Source organism: Typopeltis vanoorti, chromosome 5 (assembly GCF_054136105.1).
Source record: "Typopeltis vanoorti isolate ZY-2024b chromosome 5, IOZ_Tvanoo_1.0, whole genome shotgun sequence".
NCBI classification, from domain to species: domain Eukaryota; kingdom Metazoa; phylum Arthropoda; class Arachnida; order Uropygi; family Thelyphonidae; genus Typopeltis; species Typopeltis vanoorti.
Window position 1 is genome coordinate 16,888,132 of NC_143553.1, and position 25,330 is coordinate 16,913,461.

Here is a 25,330-nt window from a genome sequence, read left to right on the forward strand (position 1 = left end):
CTGTCTTCTGGCCGCCACCCACTGTGCAACACATATACTCTGTCTTACTTCTGCTCAGTCTCATACCTTTCTCTTCCAGTACTTTTCTCCATCTTTCCGGTTTAGTTCCCGCTCCTTCTCTTGAATCTGCACACAGCAAGATGTCATCTGCATACAACATTGTCCAAGGCGCATCTTCTCTCACCTCCTCCTCCTCCGTCACCACCTCCATCACAATGTTAAACAGAAACGGACTTAATGCTGACCCTTGATGCAAGCCAACTGTTACTTGAAAACTTCCTGTGTGTCCCAGACAGGTCCGAACACTTGTCTTCACATTTCTGTACATCTCCTGCACCAACCTGACATATTTCTCCAGAACCTTCTTCTCTCTCAAACACCTCCAGACTTCTTGCCTTGGCACTATATCGTATGCTTTCTCCAGATCAATAAATGCCAGATGTAGCTCCCGTTGTTTCTCTCGAAACTTTTCCATCATCTGCTGTAACCCAAAGATAGCATCTGTTGTTGATCTACCAGGCATGAAGCCAAATTGTTCCTTTGCAATCTCCACCTCCTTCCTCAATCTTCCATCAAGAACCCTTTCTAGGATTTTCATTGTCTGGGACATCAACTTTATTCCTCTGTAATTTTTACAGTCTTGTGCATCCCCTTTACCCTCGTAGATGGGGACAAGAGTACTCTCCCTCCATTCCTCAGGTATATTTTCCTGTTGGCAAACTTTCATGAACAGGTCCCACAGCAGGTTAATTCCCTCTTCCCCCAGTGCCTTCCATGCCTCCACTAGAATCCTGTCGGGGCCCACCGATTTTCCATTCCTCATCCTCTTCATGGCCTCCGTCACTTCCACTCTACTGATGTTCTGCACCATCCCTTCAGAAGGCTGCCCATCTTCTCTGTGAGTCCTTGCATTTTCCTCATTCAAAAGTCCCTCAAAGTATATTCTCCATCTGTTTCTTATGTCCACATCCCTCCATAATACTCTTTCTTCAGCGTCTTTGATCTGCCTCACATGTAAGATGTCCTTTGCTGCTTTATTTCTACATTTCGCTAGTTGGTAAATTTTTCTCTGTCCTTCCTTTGTTTCTAATTGATCATACAGATCTTCTCTTTATATAAAATAATCTCTTTATATATGTTATCTATTTTTCCCCCAGTTATATTTAATTCTATAACACGCTACTGCACGCATATTGGGATTCCATTGTAATCATGTGCCCTAACTGTATGTTATTCTAGTATTGTTTGAATTACTGTACTGAGGATGTCCCAAGATACTTGGGATGAAATATTTACGTATTAAAACTTATCACTGTGGTTAGTACGTGTGTTTTTTAGTGATGAATTCACCACAGGTTTCACTGTATTAAAAAAATGGTTTACTTTAGCATCATGTGTTTATTTTATTTTTCATTTATAGAGCATTTCTTAGATTAATTTTGATATATTCTTACTATATTATGGTTTTTACTGAATTCAATGTATTTATTAATATATTTGTAATTTGTAAATTATATTAACATATGTGACTTTAACAGTATTTAAAAGTGTGGCCAAAAACAACAACCTACCAAAAGCCATTCTGTTCTCTTACAGGTAGACATTGGAGATTAAAACCTTTCCCCACTGAAGAAAAGCATTTATTATTGATTGATAATACAAGTGAAGATAATTTCACTTATAAAATTTCCAGATTAACACAATCATTAGACAATGGACTCGGAAGTTGGAAAAAGTTGAGAAACATTTAAAACACCCAAAGAGGATAAAAAAGATACATAAATAAGCAGAGCAATAAGAAAAAGCAAAGCAAGAAAGTTGGAAAAATACCTCACAAACATACTTCTATTCCCAAGGTTAGGAGGATAAAGTCACATCTGCTGAAAATATAGTGGAAATATTTAATGAATATTTTGTTAAGGTATTTCACATAAGGGGGGGGGAGTAGAAGTAGTGTTGAATAACAATAGGAGGAGAGAGAAGACTGCCAGTTCAACAATGAGTAGTGTTTACAATATTAAGTAATGTTGATGTTAACAAGGTAGTTGGACAGGATGGGACATCACCACTTATATTACAGGAATGTACAAAAGAGTTGGAAATTCCCTCAACTTGGTTGTTCAACAGATGTCTGGTAACAGGAACAGTCCCAGAATAGTAGAAAGAAGTGAAAAATAATGCTAATTCATAAGAGAGAATCTAAGTTGGCAGTGTCAAACTACAGGCCAGTGTGTGTGTGTGTGTGAATATCAAGTGTAGTGATTGGTTAGAGACAATACAAACCTTGATTGATGAGAATGGAAATTCTTCAAAAGAGCAGCATGGCATGGATTTATTAAGGGGAAGTCATGCTTAGGTAACTAGGTTACATTTTATAACAAATGTGACTAATGTATTGGACAGAGGAGATGCTGGTGCAGTGATTAATCTGGATTTTGCTCAGTGCATCTGATTGACTACAAGATAAACTAATGTTAAAATTGAACAGAATGAATATGGAAAATCATTTGGTAGCTTAGTTACAGAGATAGCTGACTGACATGACCCAGCAAGTTGTGTATGGGAATACAATCCCCCTGCCCAAAAAAAAAGGAAGGTGACAAGTTAGGGTACCACAAAATTCTGTTATGAGACTATCTCATCTCATCTTCCTTTCTCTCTTTTACCTTGCAGTGTCGAGAGTTTATTAATCACTGGACCTCAAACCGTTCACAGGATAAGGTGGTCAGCCCTATGGTGTCCGAAGTATTGAGTTCTCAACCGGCTGGTTGAGAACTCAACTGGGTTGAGAAAAAAACCTTACTGTCCAAGCCCAAGACCGGCTGGGGAAAAAAAACTTACTGTCCACGCCCAAGACCGGCTAACTTGGCCATGGCCGAGGAAGATCCTTCAGCTCTTCACATCACCGACAGGAATCGAACCTAGGACACTCCTTCCCCAGGCATGTTTGCGATGTGCATAGCCACTAGGCTAAAATAGATTACAAGCTGTGTACCACATTAATGGAATTATACTCCAGGAAATAAATGAAGCTAGACATTTAGGGGTGATGGTAGACAGTTAAAGTTTAGACGACATATTGCTAAGGTTTAACAACCTTATAAAGTAGCTAAACATTATGAGGTAGCTCATAGAATTATTTGGCTATTGAAGAACACACTAACAAATAGTGATAATTCTTCTTTATAAAGCCTTGATACATTCGCATCGGGATTACTGTGCTCAGGTGACTACTGTTGTTTAATTTACACATCAATGATATAGTTCAGAGTATGAGAGGAGATATTCAAATGTTTGCTGATATTAGTGAATGCAGAAGATGTCAAAGTCTTGCAGGATGACTTAGATAGATTGGAGTTCTGGACTAAGGAGAATGGATGTCAATTTAATGTGACAAAATGTAAGGTTATGCATTTTGGGGTGAAAAGATTAGCAGCAGTATACCACATGGGTGGAACTGTACTCCAAGAGATTGATGAGGCCAGGGACTTGGGAGTGTGGTGGATAGGGAGATGAAGTTTAGGGGGCACATTGCGAAAGTAGCTAAATCAGCTCATCAACTCACTTGGTTGTTGAAAAATACCTTAACAAGCAGAGACAAGCAAGTTATTGTACCTCTGTACCAAGCCTTGATAAGACCTCATCTCGACTACTGTGCCCAGATTTGGTCACCTCGGTTCCTTCTTGATGGGGAGGAGGTGGAGAGGATCCAGAGGCGAGTGACTAAGATGATAGCAGGTCTATGGAATGAACCATATGAGAACAGGTTGAAGATTTGTGGGTTGCAGAAACTGGTTGATAGGCGGAAAAGGGGAGATATGATTGAGACATTCAAATTGCTAAAAGGATTCTATAAGATTAATTCAGAGGATATTTTTGAGATCAGGACTGGTGGTGGGAGAACTAGGGGACACCTATGGAAGCTGGGCAAGAGTGTGGTTAGCAGTGGTGTTAGAGCTGGGTTCTTTACTTTTAGAGTGGTAAATGAGTGGAATAAGCTGCCAGAGTCTGTTGTGGGTGCTATGACAGTGAGCGAGTTCAAGGCAAGGTATTATAGATACTGTGAGAATGTCATATAGTTGTGTGGACATGATGTTTAGGGCCTCCCTCGATGAGTCTAAGGACTCCCTGGAGTAGCCCGAAAATAATAATAATAATAATAAATAAGGAAGAACAATGTCAGGAAGTTCTGATGTGATGTTACAAGATAATTTGAATAGGTTGGTGCTTTCGAATGGGGAATAAGGATATCATTTTAGTTGCTAAATATAAGGTTATGCACTTCAGGCAGAGAAGATGGAATGTAGTTTGATTATATTTTTTGATTATATAGAGAAACCTGTGAAGAATTCATGACGAAGTTTAACACATGTGAACCACAGTAGTAGGTTTTTTTATTACGTAAATATTTCGTCCTAGGTATCTTAGGACATCATCAGTACAGTAAGGCAATACTAGGAATGACAAAAGAAAGGGCACGTACGTACAAAGGAATCCGAATTGCATGCAATGGCACGTTGCGGCCTGAACTTAAATTAAATTAAATCGAACTAAATTACCTAAATCAAATTAAAATTAATTACAGTTAAGTTATTATTTTACACAATTTTTGTATGTCAATTTCCCATACTTTAGGGATGGCAAGAACATCATTGCGGTTTAGATTTGGTCTGTGGAGTAGAGCTTCAGCACTTTCTTTACATAAATGTTCATATTTATATGAAGATCTGTGTAGAAGTTTTGTCTTTTTCCAATGGATCTTGTGGTTTGGGTTTTCAACTTCGTGTTGAGCAAGGCCTGATTTATGCGGTTTGATGAGGTGGATATGGTCTTGATGTTCAGAAATGCGTTTAAAAACTGATCTGCCTGTCTGTCCAAAATAAGAGAGTTTACAGGAGCAAGGAACCTCGTATACACCAGGTAGTAGCATAGGTAAAAGTTTGTCTATAGGCGAGGGTAACAAGTTTTGGATCTGGTTGATGGGTTTGTAGGTGGCAGCAAGATTGCATTTCTTCATAATTTTCGATAGCCGTTCAGAGATGCCTTTGATATAAAGTATGGGAATCCTATGGAGTTGTTCTTGTCATTCTGATAAACTACATTCTTGGAATGTAGTTTATCATATTGGATGACCTCTGCTTCAGGTAGTGAAAGAGCAAGGAATCTGGGCTCTTGGTAGATAGGGAATTGAAGTTTGGGAGGACATCACAAAAGCTGTAAGAGTTATAAAGAAAAATGATGCTAATGTGATGAAGAATGTCATGTATAGATAAGGAGGTTCCACTGCATAAGGTACTAATTTGTATTTGCATTTGTATTTCACTGCATTGATCTGATCACTTTGCTATACTGTCTGAAATATTGAGTATGAGAACAGATCAATGGAACATGAACTTCACAGCTTGCAGATAGGAGGTTGAGGGGTGATGTGATTGAGTTGTATAAGTTGATGAGAGGATCCTATCAAAAATATACAGGGGAATTACTGCACAAGATAATGGGTGATACAAGAAATCATCCCTGGAAACTATACAAAGATCAGATGAGTAAGAAAGTGAAAAAGAGATTTTTTTTTAGCTTGGGAGGTGGTCAAAGAGTGAAATGCACTGCTCGAATGAATGGTGAGTGCTTCAACATAGAATGCATTCAAGACAAGGTATGATAGATAGTTACTGTAGTCTGTTAGTGTCTTATCTCCCACATGGAGTCTTTGGACTCCACTGAGACTTGATAGTAATACTATTAATAAATAATAATGAGGTAAGTCAATTAGAATGTAAGAAAAAGGAAGTGAGAAATAGGGTGAAAAAATAATTTTTAAAAAAAGGTAAAAGAGAAGTAAAATAAAACAGGTGAAAAAAAAGAAAGTGCAAGAAAGAAATAAAAAAAGGAAGGGGATCACTTAAGGGTCAAAGCTAGATAATGTGGGAAAAGACCTCTACATAGCCTTTTAAGGAATGTGAAAAACTGACTGAGCTTCTGACTTAATGTCTAATCTTTGCCTTTGTGGTTAGTATGCATCTACCTGGATAACAAATGAATGAGGATGAAATTTGAAATGGCAATTAGGGATTTAGTAAACCAAACTATATTTCTACTGGCATAAACCAAAATAAAATGATGGTATAGGATGATGGAATTTCATTCCATCTGAGACAATGCTCAGTTTAACAAGGCACTTATAGTTTTTATCTAGGAACAGTGAAAAGTCAGCTACTGAACAAACTCCAACTCAACATCAGCAGAAATCAAGATTAGCATACCATCAACATAAGAAGCATCAATGGAAAAAAGTGGAACTAGCAGAAGAATTTGAGAAGCATCAGGTTAATATAATACGTGTTATCAAAACAAAGAAAACAAAAACAGGTGAGATTATTCTAAAAAGCAAATACAAAATGTTATATCATATTTATGCGATAATGATCAGAAAAAGGAAGGAGTATCTATAGAGTTCAACATAAAATACGAAGATAATCTTCTTAAATGACATACAATATCGAGTAAGCAATGTGGGCAAAAACTGGAATGGGGAATTAGACAATGAGACTGAGTTGCCAAAAGGTGTCACACCTTATTATTGAAATTCTCTGGATTAGAGATAAGATGATGGAAGTTTTTTCACTTGGCTATGCTTCCAATTATATATTTGGTTTGACCCTTTATCCAAGTGCAAGCAAACAAAGTTTGCACCTAAAGTATTTTCAGGACTGGAGCAACTCATGGCAAAGGTGGTATAATACTTTACTTCAGGTGCAAACTCTGGGTCTGGCTCCCACTGATGAGACCTCAATATAGGTCGAAACCTGTCTGGGAAATGACCCTTCCCTTAATACATAGCATTATACATCTGCAAGGAGATGTGCTTTGCATTATGGGCAGGCCCAGCTGGTGGCGTGTGCGAAGTATGCAATATACACAGGCGCCGCAGAAGAAAAGGCACCTAAAAGATGTCAAAAAATATGAGATAAGAGTTTAAGCGAACAATGAATGGTACAGAATGGTACATATAATTATGAATGTATGTCGTCTTCCATTCGGGTCCCTTCAGATCTTCCCAGAAACAAACAAATAAATTCTGAAATTGTATCCTGGACCTGGTCATATCACTGTAATTTTTTATTAAAATTTACGAAAATATACCTAAAATAGTTCTTTATTTTTTGATGTAGCATAAATCAACTTATTATATGGAAGAAAAATGTAGTTAATTAGAAAAAGCAAATGGTTTTGAAGTGGATTTATAACAACAACCTTCAACAACTCTTTGCAAATTCACTGATTGCATTGAGAATACTATTGACTTTGCCCGTTTCAGTTGCTTTATTAATTGTAATTTTTTCTAAATTACAATTAATAAAGAACTACCTGCGATCAAGCATGAGTCAAGAAAAAAATGTTTGGCACTAATTTCAATAGAAAATAATATTGCTCAGTCTATCAACATTAATGTACCTGGACAGGATTTCGCTAAAATGAAAGCCAGGTGAGTCCCTTTTAGCAAAATTGAATATTTGAATAAATCTCTTAACTTTATATTACTATTTTATATTATTTTGAAAATTTATATAACTTGAAAAAATTTGTATAAGCAGGACTAATCCGTAGGTAACATTATACTGTAAAGCGGTTTTCATTTGTTTTTCATTTCCTGTTCGTTTTATTCACACTTTATTCAAAAAAAACTTTTTTGGAAAGGTGCCAAACATTAATCGCACACACAAGAAAAATACTATGCACTGGTCCTGATTATGGGATACTAAGGCAAGTGATGAGAACATATACCACTTTTGCGACGAGTTTTTCCAGTCCTGAAAATACTTCAGGTGCAAACGTTGTTTGCTTATACTTGGATAAAGGATCAAACCAAATATATAATTGGTAGCATAGCCAAGTGAAAAAACTTCCATCAACTTATCTCTAAATCCAGAGAATTTTAATAATAAGGTGTGATACCTTTTGGCAACTGGCATATGGAAATATGACTTCTCCATTACTTCCACCTTAGTATCACCACCTCTGGGTCTGGTTCACACTGATGAGACTTCAATAAAGGTCGAAATCGGTCTGGGTAGTGACCCTTCCCTTAATGCATAGCATTATACATGTCCGCAAGCAGATGTGCTTTGCATTATGTGATACTAAGGTAAGTGATGAGAACTTATACCACCTTTGCCACAGTCCTGAAAATACTTCAGGCGCAAACTTTATTTGCTTACACTTGGATAAAGGATCAAACCAAATATATAATTGGTAGCATAGCCAAGTGAAAAAAACTCCCATCATCTATTTTTTATCTAGTCTGGAAACCCAGCTCTAGAGACTAAACATGGACCTTTATTAAGCTACTTCAGGATTCCAATAAGCAGAATGGTGGTCTCACACCAGATGATGACATCTCCCAACTAATGACGATTACAAACATCCATGCCTGCCCATGGTGTAATTCAAATCCACAATCTGTGAGTGGAGAGCAGATAAACTAACCACTCAGCCCACCAGCAGGCCAGCAGAAGTGATCAGATTGGAGACCATAGATATGATAGTTCTGAGAAAGATTCAGTGGGCGAACAAATGACGTCAATGGCAGAACTATATTTAAAATTAGCCACTGGCAAGTTCCAGATCCTAATTTAACTCGCATTAGCAAGTTCCTTCCTAATATGATCATTCCGGAATGTATATATAGAGTTAATGTCAGGTGGTATAATCACTTAGGCAGAATGAGAGGGGAAAGATTACTGAAGCAAGGCAAAAAAAAGACCCAGAGGAAGACCAAGATCTAGTGAATTAATGCTGATGGAAGTGCTTCAGAAGACCAAAATATTAGATATAACAATACTGGAATCCTAACAGATAACAAGGTAATTTAGAAGAAATTGTTAATAGGAAGTTGGTAGTAATGTAAACATTCATGTAGTACTATTATAGTAGCCTGTGAATTTCTTGAGGGTACCCATCAGGAATTTGATGACGACATTATATACGAAGGTGGTCTAAAAAGTTCTTGGCCTTGACCATAGATGGCAACACTATCGGCAAGATTTTTTTTTCTAAGTTGGTACATGTGTCATAAGCATCCATGTGAAATTGCTAGTCATTCTATCAAGTAGTTTGTTTTATACAGCTCTGAAGCAAAAGTGTTGTCTGTATCCCTTGAAATGGATAAAATTGAGTATCATGCGGTTATAAAATTCTTTGTAAAAGAAGGTTTAACGCCAAAAGAAATTCATTTGAAGTTCATAAAAGTTTATGGGCACTCTTCTCCTTCGTTTTCGACAATAAAGAAATGGTCTGCTGAGTTTAAACATGGCCGTACCAACCTTGAAGATGATCCATGTGAAGGACGTCCAAAAAGTGTAACACCACCAGAAATCATTGATCAAGTGCACGATATAGAATTGGATGACAGGAGAGTCAAAGTGCGTGAAATTGCTGAGACTATAGGCATTTTGAAAGAACGTGTAAGATATATTTTGCATGAAGAATTGAAAATGAAAAACTGCGCAAGATGGGTGCCGTGCTTGCTCACAGCAGATCAAAAACACATTCGCATGAAAATCTTTGAACAGTGCTTGGAGCGTTTTAACATGAATAAAACTGATTTTGTGCATCGATTTATTACTATGGATGAGACTTGGTTTCACCATTACATACCAGAATCCAAACAGCAGTCAAAACAATGGACAGAAGCCGGTTGTTCAGTGCCAAAAAAAAAAGACAAAGTCTTTTCGGCTGATTTCATCAGGAGGAAAGGTCATAGAATCGATGTTTGGGATGATAAGGGCATTTTGTTTATTATCTTGAAAACAATAAAACAATAACCAGGGAATATTATTCGGATCTTTTAACCAGACTAGATGAAAAAATTAGTGAGAAAAGACCCGATTTGCAGAATAAAAAAATCATCCTTCATCAGGACAATGCATCTGCCCACAAAGATGTTTTGGAAATGGAAAAATTAAGGGATCTGCACTATGAATTGTTGGAACATCCACCCTATTCCCCAGATTTGGCTCCTTCTGACTTCTATCTCTTACCAAAACTAAAACTCTTCCTTGCTGGTCAGCATTTTTCTTCGAGTCAAGAGATAATTGTAGTTGTAGAGGGTCATTTTGCAGATCTTACTGAGAACCATTACAGGGATGGGATAATGGTGCTGTAGCATTGCTGGAATAAATGTATTAGGCTTAAGGCAGATTATGTTGAAAAATAAAAATAATTTTGAAATTATAAATTTGTTTTTTCATTGTTAGGCTGAGAACTTTTCAGACCGCCCTCGTATCTTGGGGAATGAATCCGGTAAAACTTGTCAGTGGGCAGAAATTCAAATAATAGTTTAATTTCAGATTTTTTTTTCTCTAATATTAAACTCAAGAGTTAAACCATTCAGAATTAAAAACAAAATATACAGTTGAAGTATCCGATATGCCAAAAGGATAAACAAACATAAAATTATGCAAATGATAGGATACAACAGGAAAATAATTTACACTACATAACAAAAGAAAAAAAAAACTTTGGGGAATTTCCTTTGTCTTGATAATTTCATCTCATAATATGATTTTTTCCTTCCTTTCCTAGATAGCTGTAATTCTTTCCTGTCACTCTACTGCTGATCGCACTTCTCTTTATATTCCCTCCACTTTTTTTTTTTTTACAGCTTCTGCTTAATGATGTCATTTTAACTACGACATAATTTCATCTCATGACTCTGGATATATATGTAATCTGATACTGCCTTCCTTAAAAATTCCCTTGACCATTTCCCATATACTACTTATAAAGGCTGCCTCCTGAGTTTGTCAGGATTTAACTGAAAATTCTACATGTTTAGTCACTTCCTTGGTCAAGACTACAAGATCATTCTTCTCAGTCAAAGGCAAAGTAGTTACCTTGTTTACTGACAAATACTTCAATGCTGTTACTAGATACTGATCTATTTCATCCAACTGTCAATATATACCAGTAAACTACTTAAAAGTCCCAACCAAAGCACCATGAGTACAATGCCATGGGGTGCTATGCTAAAAAATTCACTATAGCAAGGTTGGTTGGTTGGCTGGCTGTAGTATAATAGCATAGTGCATATATAGCACATTATTACTATGAATAAGTTAAGAATTAGATAATTCTGGAATCCTGCTCTACAGACCAAACATGTTTTTTTTTCTTTTTTTCCCCTTATCATTTCAGACTTCCAATAAGCTGATGATGGTGATGGTCTCATGCTAAGAAATAAGCTTCATCTATTACATATAGTCTTTCACAAAGATACATGCCAAAGTGGGATTAAAATCTACCCTTTTCTGTAAAATGCACCAGAAAAGTTCAGACAAAGTCTTTCAGATGACATTTGCTAATAGTAAATAAATACTTAAATAAAAGATTAAGAAGTTTTTAATCTTTAAAATTTGAAGCCTTCTATACAGTTTCTTCTAAAATGTTTCATGTAAGTTCCCCCCCCACCAACCACCACCACCACACACACTATGTTACAGTTAGAAAATTAAAATCATACCAGTTTATCATATTGCAAATTTCTAAATGGTCTCTGCTCCTAGGAATAATCTCATAAAGGTTGAAACATACGCAATAATAATAATTTTAAGTAAATCATATGTCTTAAGACAATTCTTCATTATGCAACTCCTGCATAATAAATAATCAAAGAAATATATTCATAAATGAATGCAAAGCAAAGTCATCTTACTTATGTCAGGCTTCTGCTCTCTCTGACTTTTTTCTTTGGAATCAAGACCCAAACCATCATACAATGACATTGTTGTAAATAGAGGTATACCAACAAAAATCTGAAAATATAAACAACATATCTTAATATATCTAGCTAATTACTGAACACAAAAGTTCTTAACAAGCTTAACCTAGTGATAACAATATGATTAAAGGTGTAGGGAAAAAACTTTCATCCAGGAAACAAGGAGGATATTATTGCAAATAATCATTAAAACAGTGCATTTAGTAATAGCATTTTTTTGATAACAGTAACAACATTATCACAACCAAGATTAATTTTATCATATGAATGCTGCAGACAATTTCATTCTAATTTATATTATTACTATTACTACTATTATTACGGGCAACTCCAGGGAGTCATTAGACTCATCGAGGGAGGCCCCAAATCATATTCATCACAATTATTCGACATTCATACAGTATCTATCATACCTCGCCTTAAACTCATTCACTGTCACAGAATCCACCACAGACTCAGGGAGAGCATTCTACTCATTCACTACTCTAAAAATAAAGAACCCAGCTCTAACACCTTTACTAACCACACTTTTGTCCAGTTTCCATGGATGTCCCCTAGTCCTCCCACAACCAGCCCTGTTCTCAAAAATATCTTCTGAATTAATTTTATAGAAACCCTTCAGTAATTTTAATGTCTCAAACATATCTCCCCTCCTCCGCCTATCAACAAATTTTTGCAACCCACAAATCCTCAACCTGTTCTCATAAGGTTCATTCCACAGACCTGCTATCATCTTGGTCACTCGCCTCTGGATCCTCTCTATCTCCTCCCCATCAAGAAGAAACCTAGGTGACCAAATCTGGGCACAGTATTCGAGATGGGGTCTTATCAAGGCTTGATACAGAGGAACAATAACCTGCTTGTCTCTGTTTGTCAACGTATTCTTCAGCATGATTTGATGAGCTGATTTGGCCACTTTTGCAATGTGTCCCCTAAATTTCAATTTCTTATCCACCAACACTCCTAAATCTCGTGCCTCATCAATTTCCAGGAGCACAGTTCCACCAATGCAGTAAACTGCCGCCAATCTTTTCACCCCAGAATGCATAACCTTACATCTTGCCACATTAAATTGACATCCATTCTCCTTAGCCCAGACCTCCAATCTATCCAAATCATCTTGCAAAATTTTGACGTCATCTGCATTCACTATTGCCCTACCCAACTTCGCATCAGCCGCAAACAAATGAACTGTTCCTCTCAGATCATTTCCTATATCATTAATGAACAAATTAAACAGCAGTGGTCCAAGAACAGATCCTTGTGGCACACCACTAGTCACAGGCCGTCTTGTGGACTCTACTCCTGAGTAAACCACTCTCTGATATCTCTCCGTCAACCACCCTCTTATCCATCTCACCAACCCTATGTCCATCCCCATATGCTGCAATTTACTGATTAGAATTCCATGTGGTATCCTGTCAAAGGCCTTAGCAAGGTCCGGTAGAATCACTGTAAACCCATTACCCTTATCCAGTTCAGCCGTCACTGTGTTATAATACGTGAGCAAGTTACTGAGGCATGACCTACCCTACACAAAACCATGCTGTCCCCGATACAGTATCCCATTTTCTTCTATCCAATCTTGTATTTTCCTCTTGACTATTTTCTCTAAGACCTTGATAATGATTCCTGTTATGCTGATTGGCTGGTAATTTTTAACAGCAGCCTTGGAACCACCATTGTGCAGCGGAACTATTTTCCCCTCTTTCCACCCCCTTGGGACTGACCCAGACCCGAGGCTCAAATTAAACAAAATGGTCAAGGGCACTGACAATTCTTTAGCCGCTTCACGTACAACACGAGCTGGTATACCATCCAATCCCACAGATGTATTGAAATTGAGGTTCTGTAATAGACTAGTTACCTCTACTTCATTCATCATAATTCCATTATAAGCTGTTGGTTCTTCCATTCTTGCAAAGTCACCACCTGGATGATATACTCTTGCAAAGTGCTCGCTCAGTAATTCCACAATATCGACTGATTCGGTTACCTCCCTACCCTCAGCATTTTTTAAGATCATTCTACTATGAGCATTTTTCCTTTTACTTGCAACATATTGAAAAAACTGTTTGGGATTCTCTTTAGCCTGCATGGCCAATTTTCTTTTGTAATCTGCTTTTGCTTTTCTTACCAACCTTGTTACCATCCTGGCCTGAGCTTTATACTGTTCCTGCGCCTGATGGTCACCTTTCTCTTTAAATTCCCTCCACAATTGTTTCTTTTTTTGCAGCTCAAGCTTAATAGTGTTATTCATCCATTTAACCCCTACTTGATTTATTATTCGGACTCTTGGTATACAGTCAACCATTGCCTCCTGCAAACAGTTCTTAACCACCTCCCATGCCCTATCAACATCCAGCCCTTGCAGTTTTACATGCCATGGCACTGAGCCAAGTACACACCTAAGCTTGTCATACTTACCAGCCTGGTAATTCCACATGTACCCTGTCTTAATTGTAAATTCCACTCCTTTAGCCACCTCCCAAGTCATGACCTTATGGTCACTCTCACCAATTGGTGGCAACATGGTCATGTTCGTTACAGCCACATTCTCAGTTGCAATTACAAGGTCCAGTACTCTCTGCCCCCTGGTATTTTCCACTACATGTTGCCGTAGATAGTTGTCCCTTAATAACCGCATAAAATCCAATTCCTTCCTCCCATGTGCCCTCTCCTCTTTTCCAGTCAATGTTACCATAATTGAAATCACCCATAATAATTACCCTCCTTCCACTCATTTCTTCTTTTTGCCTATGCATACTATCCCCACCATCTATTCCATCACCTGGTCTATAGCAGCACTCAATTGTATATTTTGTTCTGCTAGATTCTATCTCACACCAAACAGCCTCAAATGTGCTCTTTTCTCTATCCTGCAGTTCAACTTCTATACTCCTTGGCTGCAGCTCATCAGCTATCATCAATAACACTCCTCCCCCCTTTTTATTCACCCTGTCACTCCTGAACACGCTATACCCGTCACATTCAATCCCACTAGCTTTATCATCTTCTGTCAGCCATGTTTCACTAATACCAACAACCTGCGGCCTGGAAGTGCCAACCATGGCCAAAAACTCTTCCTTCTTGTTCCTAATACTCCTGGCATTAGTGTACATGAATTGTAGAAGCCCATTTGTCCCATCCCTACTTTGATGCCTTATACTAACTATCCCATTCTGAATTGCTGTCCTTCGTACTCGCTCGGGCATAATATACTCATTCATACACTCAACTGCCTCCCTAAAGTCTGAATATCTACTCCCCCCCCTCTCTTAATAAATCTAGTTGCCCTGAGTCTGTACGTCCACTTCCACATCATTCATCAACACTTTTTCAAGTCTCCGTACACCAACTCCATTCAAATGTAACCTATCCATCTTATATAAGTCCTTTTGCCCATCGAACTCATTCCACACATCCACAAATTCCACACCACTCTCCATGCATAACCCACGCATAAAGTCATTGGCAATTATGGCCCTCCTTCTAAACACTTTGCTGTCATACCACGGTAAGATACTCACCATCCTAACTCTCTCACTCTTCTCTTTTGCTACCTCAAATAATTCCCTCACATCCTCTATCATTTCCATTTTGACCTCTTTCAAATCATTTGTTCCTGCCACGATTATCATCTCTTTCACCCTCTGTTTTTGCAGTCGAATAGATTCACTGACATCCTTTATGTTCGCACCCGGCTGGTACGACTTCCTTAAACTCTCAACTATTACACCTCTTAATAGCGAATCCCCATAGAGCACTCGCTCCTTCATTTTATTGACGTTTATGAACATTCTATTATTTGCCGTCACAGACTTTCGCCAGTTATTTGTCGGTACGTTCAGCACACATTTTTCCATATGCTCCAGTTGCCTTTTAGCTCTGTGTATCGCACCATTCAAACGGGCAATTTCACTACTCGCATTTATCTCACCATTTTCATTATCAATCAAATCATCCATTCGTTCAGTATTTCTACCTTCATTTACACTTTCAACGACGCTCTCACACCTATCTGGCACTACCACGCAATTCTCTAGCACACCACCATTTTCTACATTCTGACTATCGTTAACGATATCACTCTCGCCACACGAGACACACTTGAAATCCTCATTCTCTTTACACTTTCTGCACATATTAACTCCACTATCACTTTCTAACCAGACTCCCACCACTCTTCGCAAGGCATACATCTCACAGACAGCACATTGCATAAATTCGTTTACATCAAAACTCTTAAACAAACATGCCGACCTGGCCGCCATTTTTTTCTTTATAGGTGCCATGTGTACGCTATCTTATCTTAAAATTAATAATTAAAATAACAGAAAACACGCAAAAATTGCACAGACACACCAAGAAACAAAAAGCAAACAATACTACTTAAAATTCTAGTAAAATTTCTAATGTTAACACAAAATACTACTAATCTTTTCAGGAGCTCTCGACAAGCCGACGATCTAATCAGTGCGATGATAATTATAATTAGGAATGCACTGAATATTTGGTTTTGATTTGGTATTTGGCTATCTCAGTGTATTTTTCAAATATCTGGCTTCAGCTGAATAAGTACAAAGATTCGGTATTTGGATGGATGAAAAGCAACCAATCTTATTTTGTACTATACAAACAAGCCTTTGCATACAAATGACAATACAATACAAAGGCTTATCGTTTTGTAATAGGTACTTTCTTTGGTGTTTTTATTTTAGATTATATATTTTGCAGCCTAAAAAAAGCTGTTTATGTTATTGAAGTATTAAACTTTGTCTTAAAATATCAGTGCAGTTTGGCCATGAATAATAAAAAACCAATATCTGTAAGTTTCACAATTTTTACAGATTCAAATTCCTAAGGGACAGTGAAGGAACTGGTTGAGCTCTTCTAGTGAGGGATTAAGTGTGTATTTTGTCTGTAGATCTGTGTGTTCAATTTGCCTGTTCTGAGGGATGAAAAAACCTGAGTTTCTGGTTGAAAAACCCTCTACCTCCGTATGAGACCAGCTAACTCATCTTTAATTGAAACAGACCACATAAAGGTTCCTCACATCATGGATGGGAATTGAACCCAGGTCTTTCTGACCAAAGGGCTTTGTCTATACTGACTGAGCTATGGAAGCTCTAGCATAGCAATGAATTGGTAAAAGAAAACTATTAATACAATCTCTGAAGTTTGTCTTCTCGTAAGCTCTCTGATCAGTTTTCAGAAACTTTTGAGGTTTCTATTTTTTAATTTGGCTGTGAAATAAGGTTGGATGTTTAATATCCCCTATTTCTATCTATTTTAATATTGCCAAACTGAAGCCCTTGTTGCTTTTTTTTTATTAAATGCAATATTATTTTCTGATTTTTATGCTGTAGTTTTTTAAATAAATGTTTCCTATAAAATTAAATAAGTTTTATTATAATGAAATGGAGGATATAAATCCATCTATATTTTACATCCAAATGTAGAAAGAAATTTAAGTTCCAAAAATTTACCACAAAACTTATGAGAACATAAACTTCAGAATCAGTTGCCTTGGCTTGTTCTATTTAAACAGCATTAACTCTATCCAGAAGCTCATATATTCGCCTTTTATTAGTGCACTGTTTAGGTTTCGCAAATTATCAAAGTTTGAAAATTTACAGCTACAAGCAGAAGACAAAAGCCTTCATTCAATACTGCAGGACAATCACGTCAGAAGGTTAAATTAATCATAGGTTAACCCTTGATGGGTACATATTAAGATATTCAAGTATTGAACTAAGAAGTTTACATTTTTTTATAATAAGAAACTATTTTATAAGTAAGTTTAGAAACTTATGCTGAGCTAGCTTTGCATTAAGAACCCCCCCCTCATTTACATATTAGGTGCGATAATGAAGTACATGATATCAACGTCATGTGCGGTTACTATAAATGAGCATACCTATCCTCTGTACATAAATCAGTAAACATTTGCCAGTAATGTGGAAGCATGCCAGCGTAAGCCAATTTGATTGTAAGCAGATAATTAGGGCCTGGAGGGCAGTTGCAAGTGTGTGTGTGTGTTGTGCGTGCACACACACACACAATCTACCAATAATTGTACATAGTGTGTGTATAGCAAATTCACAATTGATACCAGCAGGCAAATCCTAATATAGGGTATGTCCACCTTTGGCTTTGTTCACTTCCTGCACCTTTTGAGGGAGGCTTTCCACTAATATGCAGCAGACATCAGGTGGAATTTGTCTCCATTCCTCCATCAAAGCAGCATGGATTTCAGCGACTGATTGAGGATGAGTTGCTCTTGACCTCAGAGCAGCATGACCTCGTGCTGTCCACGTCCTCTGGATGTTAAATGACTGCGCAGGCCAGAGCAGTCATTTAACACCAATCTCTTCATATACCATTCCATAGCAGCTGCAGCTTTGTGGCATAGGTCATTGTCATCTTGATAGTAACTCGTGTCCGTTTTCCATAAAAACTCCACAGTGTAGGCACACTTCATTATCCAGAATATCAGGCTGAGATCCAAGGAACCACAGACAACAACCAGTGGTCCCAATCCAAACTAGCTGAACACACCTCACACCAAACTTTACTGTGGGTACAACACACTATAGTAACAAGCATTCACCAGGCTGCCTCCATACCCTGTGATCAGACTGGAAATGTGAACCTTTATTCATCGCTCCAGAGTACTGTTTTCCACTGGTCAGTTGTCCAGTTCACATGCTCTTTGCATCAGGCCAGACAAGTCACCCTGTTTGTTGTTGTGATGTTCGGCTTGTTTGCTGCTGCTCTTCCATGAAAACACAGTAAATTTCTTTTCATATAGTATTAGTGCTCACCATGGTGTTACTGGCGCTCTGGAACTCATTATGGATGGTCTGTGCCAACCGTTTTAACACCGTTGTGTCCCTGTCAATCATTTTTGGTGGCTGACCTGTGTGTTTTTCCTGTACTAGCGATGTCAAAACATCTCCATTTGTTGATCACTGCCAACTGTTGGTTTTGGATGCTCCAGCTGAACAGCAATGGCAAGTATCGACATGCCATCAATGTGACAGCCCATGATGACGCCTCTTTCAAAGTGAGTGAGTTCATGTCGTGTTGCCATACTACCTGTATTTAATTGCCATGATGAAATACTGCTTCCTACTATCTGTACACTGGTTTTTATGTTATTAACAAACCTGGAATGTTCCATAACTTCAAATAACAGGGGTATCCGGACAATTATTGGTAGATAGGATATATTGGGCTATGAAATAAGGATTGCTCCTTTTATTTTTGCATCTTCATGTGGTCACATGGTTGGGTGAAGTATTATTACATATATTTTTAATCTTTCTTCATTCTGCAATGAGGCCACAGTACCAAATATTTGGCCAAAGCACACTGAAGTAGATTTTAAACATTCTGAATTAAAGTTTATAAACAAGTATTTTGAACAAAAAATGATATACACTTATTAAAATGTTTATCAATTTTAATCAGCATTTTTCCCAAAAAACATTTCTTTATGAAATTGAAATTTAATTTAGTATGTTCATCCAAATATTCTGTGTTTTGGCCAAACAGTGGATCAACGAATCTGCAATTTTAATACTTACATTTATTAAACAAATAACAATAATAATAATAATAAACCTAAACTGAAGGAACTTCGAATGAACTTCAAAGCTCATTATGAGAGACATGTTGTTCATTGAGTGGGCCAATCATAATGAGTCTGTTAACTCCATGGAGATTACCAAAATAATATTATTATTATTATTATTATTATTATTCCTGATACCTCCAAGGAGTCCGAAGACTCATCGCGGGAGGACATCTTCAACTGTCTCTACACCTTACCTCTACTACAAATCAACGCCATCTACCGCCCACCTCCAACACCACCACAACTAGTAATTTTTGTCTGTAAATTGCGTGTGTTCTGAAGGGCCGATTTGTATGTATGCGGGATGAAAAACCCGAGTTTCCGGGAGAAAAAACCCTGCTACCTCCGTATGAGATCGGCTAACTCACCATCGATTGAAATCGACCAGATAAAGATTCCTCCCGTCGCGACGAGAATCGAACTTAGGCCTATTCCAATCGAAGGGCGCAATGTACCGTCGTTCTTCCAATTGCGCTACGGAGGCGCTATATAATAATATAATAATAATATAAACTTGCATATTTGGAGGAAAATACTAATTTTCCAACTAGTTTACAGACACAGGCTCCTAAAACATCCTATCAAAAATTTCACTGAATTCTATCAAGCTATGGAAGAATTATCATGATTTTGTCAATAAAATGACCAAATCATAGCAAAAAAGAAAAACAAATTACTATTATTTTGCTGCACTTACCACAATATAAAACTTTTGAATTTATTAGATGTGATGTGATAGATGTGAAACTGCTGAATTGAATTTCGATCACCAAAGTCTGTTGGTGTAGTTCATGGAACTATCATGATATGGGGATAAATTTATGTCATTAAAAGAACATAATGAGTAGTAGTACTTTTTTATATATTTATATAAATTATTTATATTCCCCACCCCATTTATATATATATATATAAATGGGGTGGGGAATGTCAAAAGCTATAATTTATTATTATATAACTCAATATATCTCATACTATAATTATATAACTCAATAAATCTCATTGAATGCGCTATCTAGTCAATGAAGAATTATCAATTAGAATTAATAATTAATTCTAATTAGAATCTTTTTTACCAATAAAAATAATTTTGATGAAACCAACTTCACATCCTAAATAATATCAAAATATTCAATTCTATCTAGCCAGAGAGAATTACTAATAGATGTTGAATGTTTTTTCACTTGGTTATACTATATACAGAATTTTAAATTTTGTTACGCTAAAGAAACTAAATATCAATGTATTCGATTCTCTCTAAATTAAAGATGCCAAGAATTTACATTCTTGGTTTCATCATTTATCCAAGTGTAAGCAAACAAAGTTTGTGTGTGAATAAAAAAAAGTATGTGTGTGAAGTGTCTTCAACGCAAACTTGGTTTGCTTACACTCGGATAAATGACGAAACCAAGAATGTAAATTCTTGGCATCTTTAATTTTGAGAGAATCGAATACATTGATATTTAGTTTCTTTAGCCTAACAAAATTTAAAATTCTGTTCCCAGTACTGATGTGTAATAAGATCTTACTTTGTAACAATCTAACACAACCTTTACTTTATAGTAAAGGTTGTGTTAGAACGTTACAAAGTAAGATCTTATTACACATCAGTACTGCAAACAGAATTTTAAACTGATAATTTAAATATTAATATGTTAATAAATACCAGCAGAAAATTACTGGATGGCAATATACAAAATACAGAGCAGAAGGAAAAGGTAATAAGGGGGGGAGGGGGATGCACAGTCTTCAACACATTTCTCTCTCATGAAAAAAAAAAATTATTATATATTAAATTAATAAACTATATTACTGTTTTTTATTTGAATTTCATCTTAGAATAAGCAAGGAAAAGTTTCTGCATTCAGTATTTTCATGAATACACGCGCTATGAATACGCACAAACATACACACTCACATGGAATAGTTGACTATCACAAGCACTTCTAAGTATATTATACCATAATTATCTCAGTATGCAAATAACTATATTTGCAGATTATTATTAATACCATCAGCCTCCAGAGAGTAAAATGACTCATCACAGGAGGTCCCAATGTCACACACATACACACTCAGCTCATCCAACGATGCATTAAACTCGATCACTGTTTCTACACTCATCACACTTTCAAGCAATGCATTCCGCTCATCAATCATTCTCAACTCAACAAACCTACTTTTCAGTGTCCATCTTGAATCCTCCTTAATACAGCAACTAGAGATGAACTCTTGTTCTATTCTGTGAAAAATACCATATCAATACCATATTAAGCTTCCAATACAGAGAAAAAAAGCATTATGGAGGCAGCATAAGAGAAGTGGTAATAACCAATTCCATGAGGATTACAAACACCAAGCATGGAGAGTGACTTGGTAAGGGCAGCAAAAGTGAAGTATGAGCAGCAGTTAGTAAATGAAGCCAAAAAGAATCATAGAGAGTTCTTTTGATATGTAGTCAGCAGAAAAAAAGAATGACATTTAGAGAAAATGGTATAAGGACAACTGCTGGGAAAGATATAGTGGAGATACTTAATGAGCAGTTCATAAATGTCTTTCATTCTTGTGACTGTGACATCATGGAGAGATTGAAAGCAGTTGAAGACGGGGAGGAGAAACTGACTGTAAGTGACCAAGAGATGTATAGGGAATTGAGCAAACTTGATGTTAATAAGGTTCTGGGACTTGACAATATATCACCACATATTCTGAAGGAATGTGCCAGGGAGTTTACATCTGCTTTATCATATTTTTTTAATATGAGTCTTGCACTGGGTTGAGTTCCAAAGGAGTGGAAGGAGGGCAAGATTATGTCGCTTCATAAGGGTGGTAATAGAACTCAAGCATCAAATTATAAGCCTATCTGTGTATCAGGTTTTGCAGTTGTTGGAGAAACTGGTGAGAACTAGGATCCAGAATTGGATTGACAACAATGATATTATCTTTGATGGACAGCATGGATTTGCTAAAGGAAAGTCAAGTTTTAATTATTTTTATCTCACCTTATTGTACTTACTTAGCACAATAAGGTAACGGCTTCCTTGAACAGAAGAGAGGGATATACAGTAGTATACTTAGATTTTGCAAAGACTTCTGATAGATTACTGTATGATAAGTTGATAATCAAACTAGAGTGGATGGGGTTCGATATTAGATTAGTGCATTGGATCAGAAACTGGCTATCTGATAACTATCAGCAAGTTGTGTATGGGGAAGCAATATCCCAGAAGAGGAAAGTCACTAATGGTGTGCCTCGAGGAGCTGTTTTAAGGCCATTGATGTTTAACTTGTATGTTAATGATATTGGCAAAGATTTGGATGGGGATATTCAATTGTTTACAGATGATGCAAAGGTGGAATGAAACAGGAGAAGTAGAGAAGATGTTGTGGCTTTACAAGAAGACTTGAATAAATTCAGTGAATGGGCACAGGAATAGGGATAAGAGTTCAATGTTGCAAAATGTAAGGTTTTAAAATTTGGGAAACAAAGACAGAATGTAGAATTTATGCTTGGTTGGGATATATTGTTGGAAGTGGAGGAAATAAGAGATCTTGGGGGTGATAGTGGATAAGGATCTGAAATTCAGGAGACACATTGCCAAAATGTGAGGATAACACAAAGAATTCTGGGAATGATGCAGAAGACACTGATTTGTAGAAGTAAGGAGATTCTTGTTCCGTTGTATAAGGCTTTGATTAGACCACATGGACTACTGTGCACATATTTGGTCAACTGGTTTTCAAAAGGATGAAGAGATGTTGGAAAGGGTCCAGAAGCAACTGACCAAGGTAGTTTCTGATCTCTAGAGTGTGTGGAATATGAGGAAAGGTTAAGAAGATGCAATTTACAGAGTCGAATGGATAGGAGAAAGAGGGGTGATATGATAGAGACCTACAAGTTAGTAAGGGGTTGTTACAGGATCAATGTTGGAGTTTTTTTTTTTTTTTTTTTTTTTTTTTAACAGAAAATGGTAGGGGATCAGGGGAGAACCAGAAGTCATCCCTGGAAGCTGTATAAGGAGGGCATGAGCAGGGGAGTGAGAAGCAGGTTTTTTTGCATACAGAGTTGTGAATGATTGGAATGCCTTGCCTAAGAGTGGTGTCTGCAGAAAATTTGAGTGTGTTTAAGGCACGGTATGATGAGCTGTGTGTATAACAAAAGGACCTCCTAGATAAGTCTTTGACTCCATGGGGTCTTAGGATAATAATATCAAGGTCTGCAAATTGCATTTCCTAAATACTTCATACTCAGCATTCCAGAGTCTGGAATGCCACCTTAGTTCTTCTCTAATCCCCCATTCCCTTGAAAACTAGGTGCAAAAACCTGCTCACAGAAATCGGTTACCTTCAACAGCATGAAAACCTTTATTCCCCATTCTACCAAAAATTCTGTTCTACTTTCCAAGCCCTGGATCACAAAAAAAGTGCTGAAACAGCTGAAAAGAAAAAACTCAGCTTATTATAGGGCATGAATCAAGAACTCCCAATATTATACTCAGCCTATGCAATAAATGCAAAATAATCATCAGGCAAATCTAAATCTGATTTCTAAATTTCTATCTGCATCCAATTTCATAAAGACCACCAACAGAAAATTGCCTCTTGTCCAAATGGGAGTCATGCCTTCATGTCACTCGCTAAGGCCAATGAACACAACTTCTGCGCACCTGCATGCTCTCTCTTTCCTTCAGATGGCACCACTATTACAGCACCCAAATATAAGCTGTTCTGGTATCTGTTTTCCTACAACTCCAGCAATAATGACTAAGGCAAATTATCTCTCACCTTACCATAATACAATAATTCTGCTATGTTTTCAACACAAACATAGCAGAATATAGCCAGGTCAAGATTATTGTGAGTTCAAATAATGCAATATTCAATTTAGTGCAAATTGTACAATGATACCATTATCACGTTTAATATGAACCAAATTTGTTAAAGAGAGTGAAAAAAAAAAAAAATGAAATAGAATATTTAATGCAATGTTGGTTTGATCATTTTAAAAATTGAGTTCAGATACATAATGTTAAAATTATCAGTGAGGAGACCAGTGAAAATGTGGATGCAGTATTTAAATATCCTGATGTTCGAAACAAATAATTGAAAATGGTGACACTGATCAACAAATATTGTGGATGAAACTGATTTATTCTAGTAAAGGATGTATTCCAGAACTTGCACTTCTAAGAAAGAAAAAACAGTTCAGTCCACACTGCAAAAATATTTCGAAATGTCAGTACATGCTTACTTTCAGGAATAATATTTAGATTTTTTTTTTTTTTACTCTCTATAACTACTCTGTGACTTTGTTAACAATAAATTTAAATTATGAGTATATTCTTTTTATCCTTCACTGTAATATTTCTTTCATACGAGGGTAGTCTGAAAAGTTCTCAGTCTCAACCATAGATGGCAACACTATCTGCACAATTTTTTTTTTCTAAGTTGGTACATCTGTCATAAGCATCCATCCGAAATTGGAAGTCATTCTATCAAGTAGTTTGTCTTATACAGCTGTCTGAAGCAAAAGTGTTGTCTGTATCCCTTGAAATGGATAAAATTGAGTATCGAGCGGTTATAAAATTCTTTGTAAAAGAAGGTTTAACGCCAAAAGAAATTCATTCAAAGTTCATAAAAGTTTATGGGCACTCTTCTCCTTCATTTTCAACAATTAAGAAATGGGCTGCCGAGTTTAAACGTGGCCGTACCAGCCTTGAAGATGGATCATCTTCAAGTGCACGATATAGAATTGCATGACAGGAGAGTCAAAGTGCATGAAATTGCTGAGACTATAGGCATTTCAAAAGAACATGCAAGATATATTTTGCATGAGGAATTGCAAATGAAAAAGCTTTGCGCAAGATAGTTGCCTTGCTTGCTCACAGAAGATCAAAAACGCACTCGCA

The 25,330-nt window shown here is 36.8% G+C and overlaps 1 protein-coding gene across 4 annotated transcripts in view; it reads right to left on the minus strand.

Moving 5' to 3' along the window:
- The window catches only part of Spf45 (splicing factor 45), a 362,347-nt gene that overhangs the window by 327,413 nt on the left and 9,604 nt on the right, over positions 1-25,330 (minus strand). For 2 of the 4 annotated variants that reach the window (XM_090392270.1, XM_090392271.1), the window contains exons 2-3: positions 20,119-20,218; positions 11,714-11,813 (exon numbers count right to left, since the gene is read on the minus strand). In XM_090392270.1, coding sequence (XP_090248396.1) covers positions 11,714-11,783 — 70 coding nt within the window. In that variant the 5' untranslated portion in view covers positions 11,784-11,813; positions 20,119-20,218. The remainder of the gene's footprint in view (positions 1-11,713; positions 11,814-20,118; positions 20,219-25,330) is intronic. The other 2 variants (XM_090392272.1, XM_090392269.1) reach the window with 1 other exon arrangement.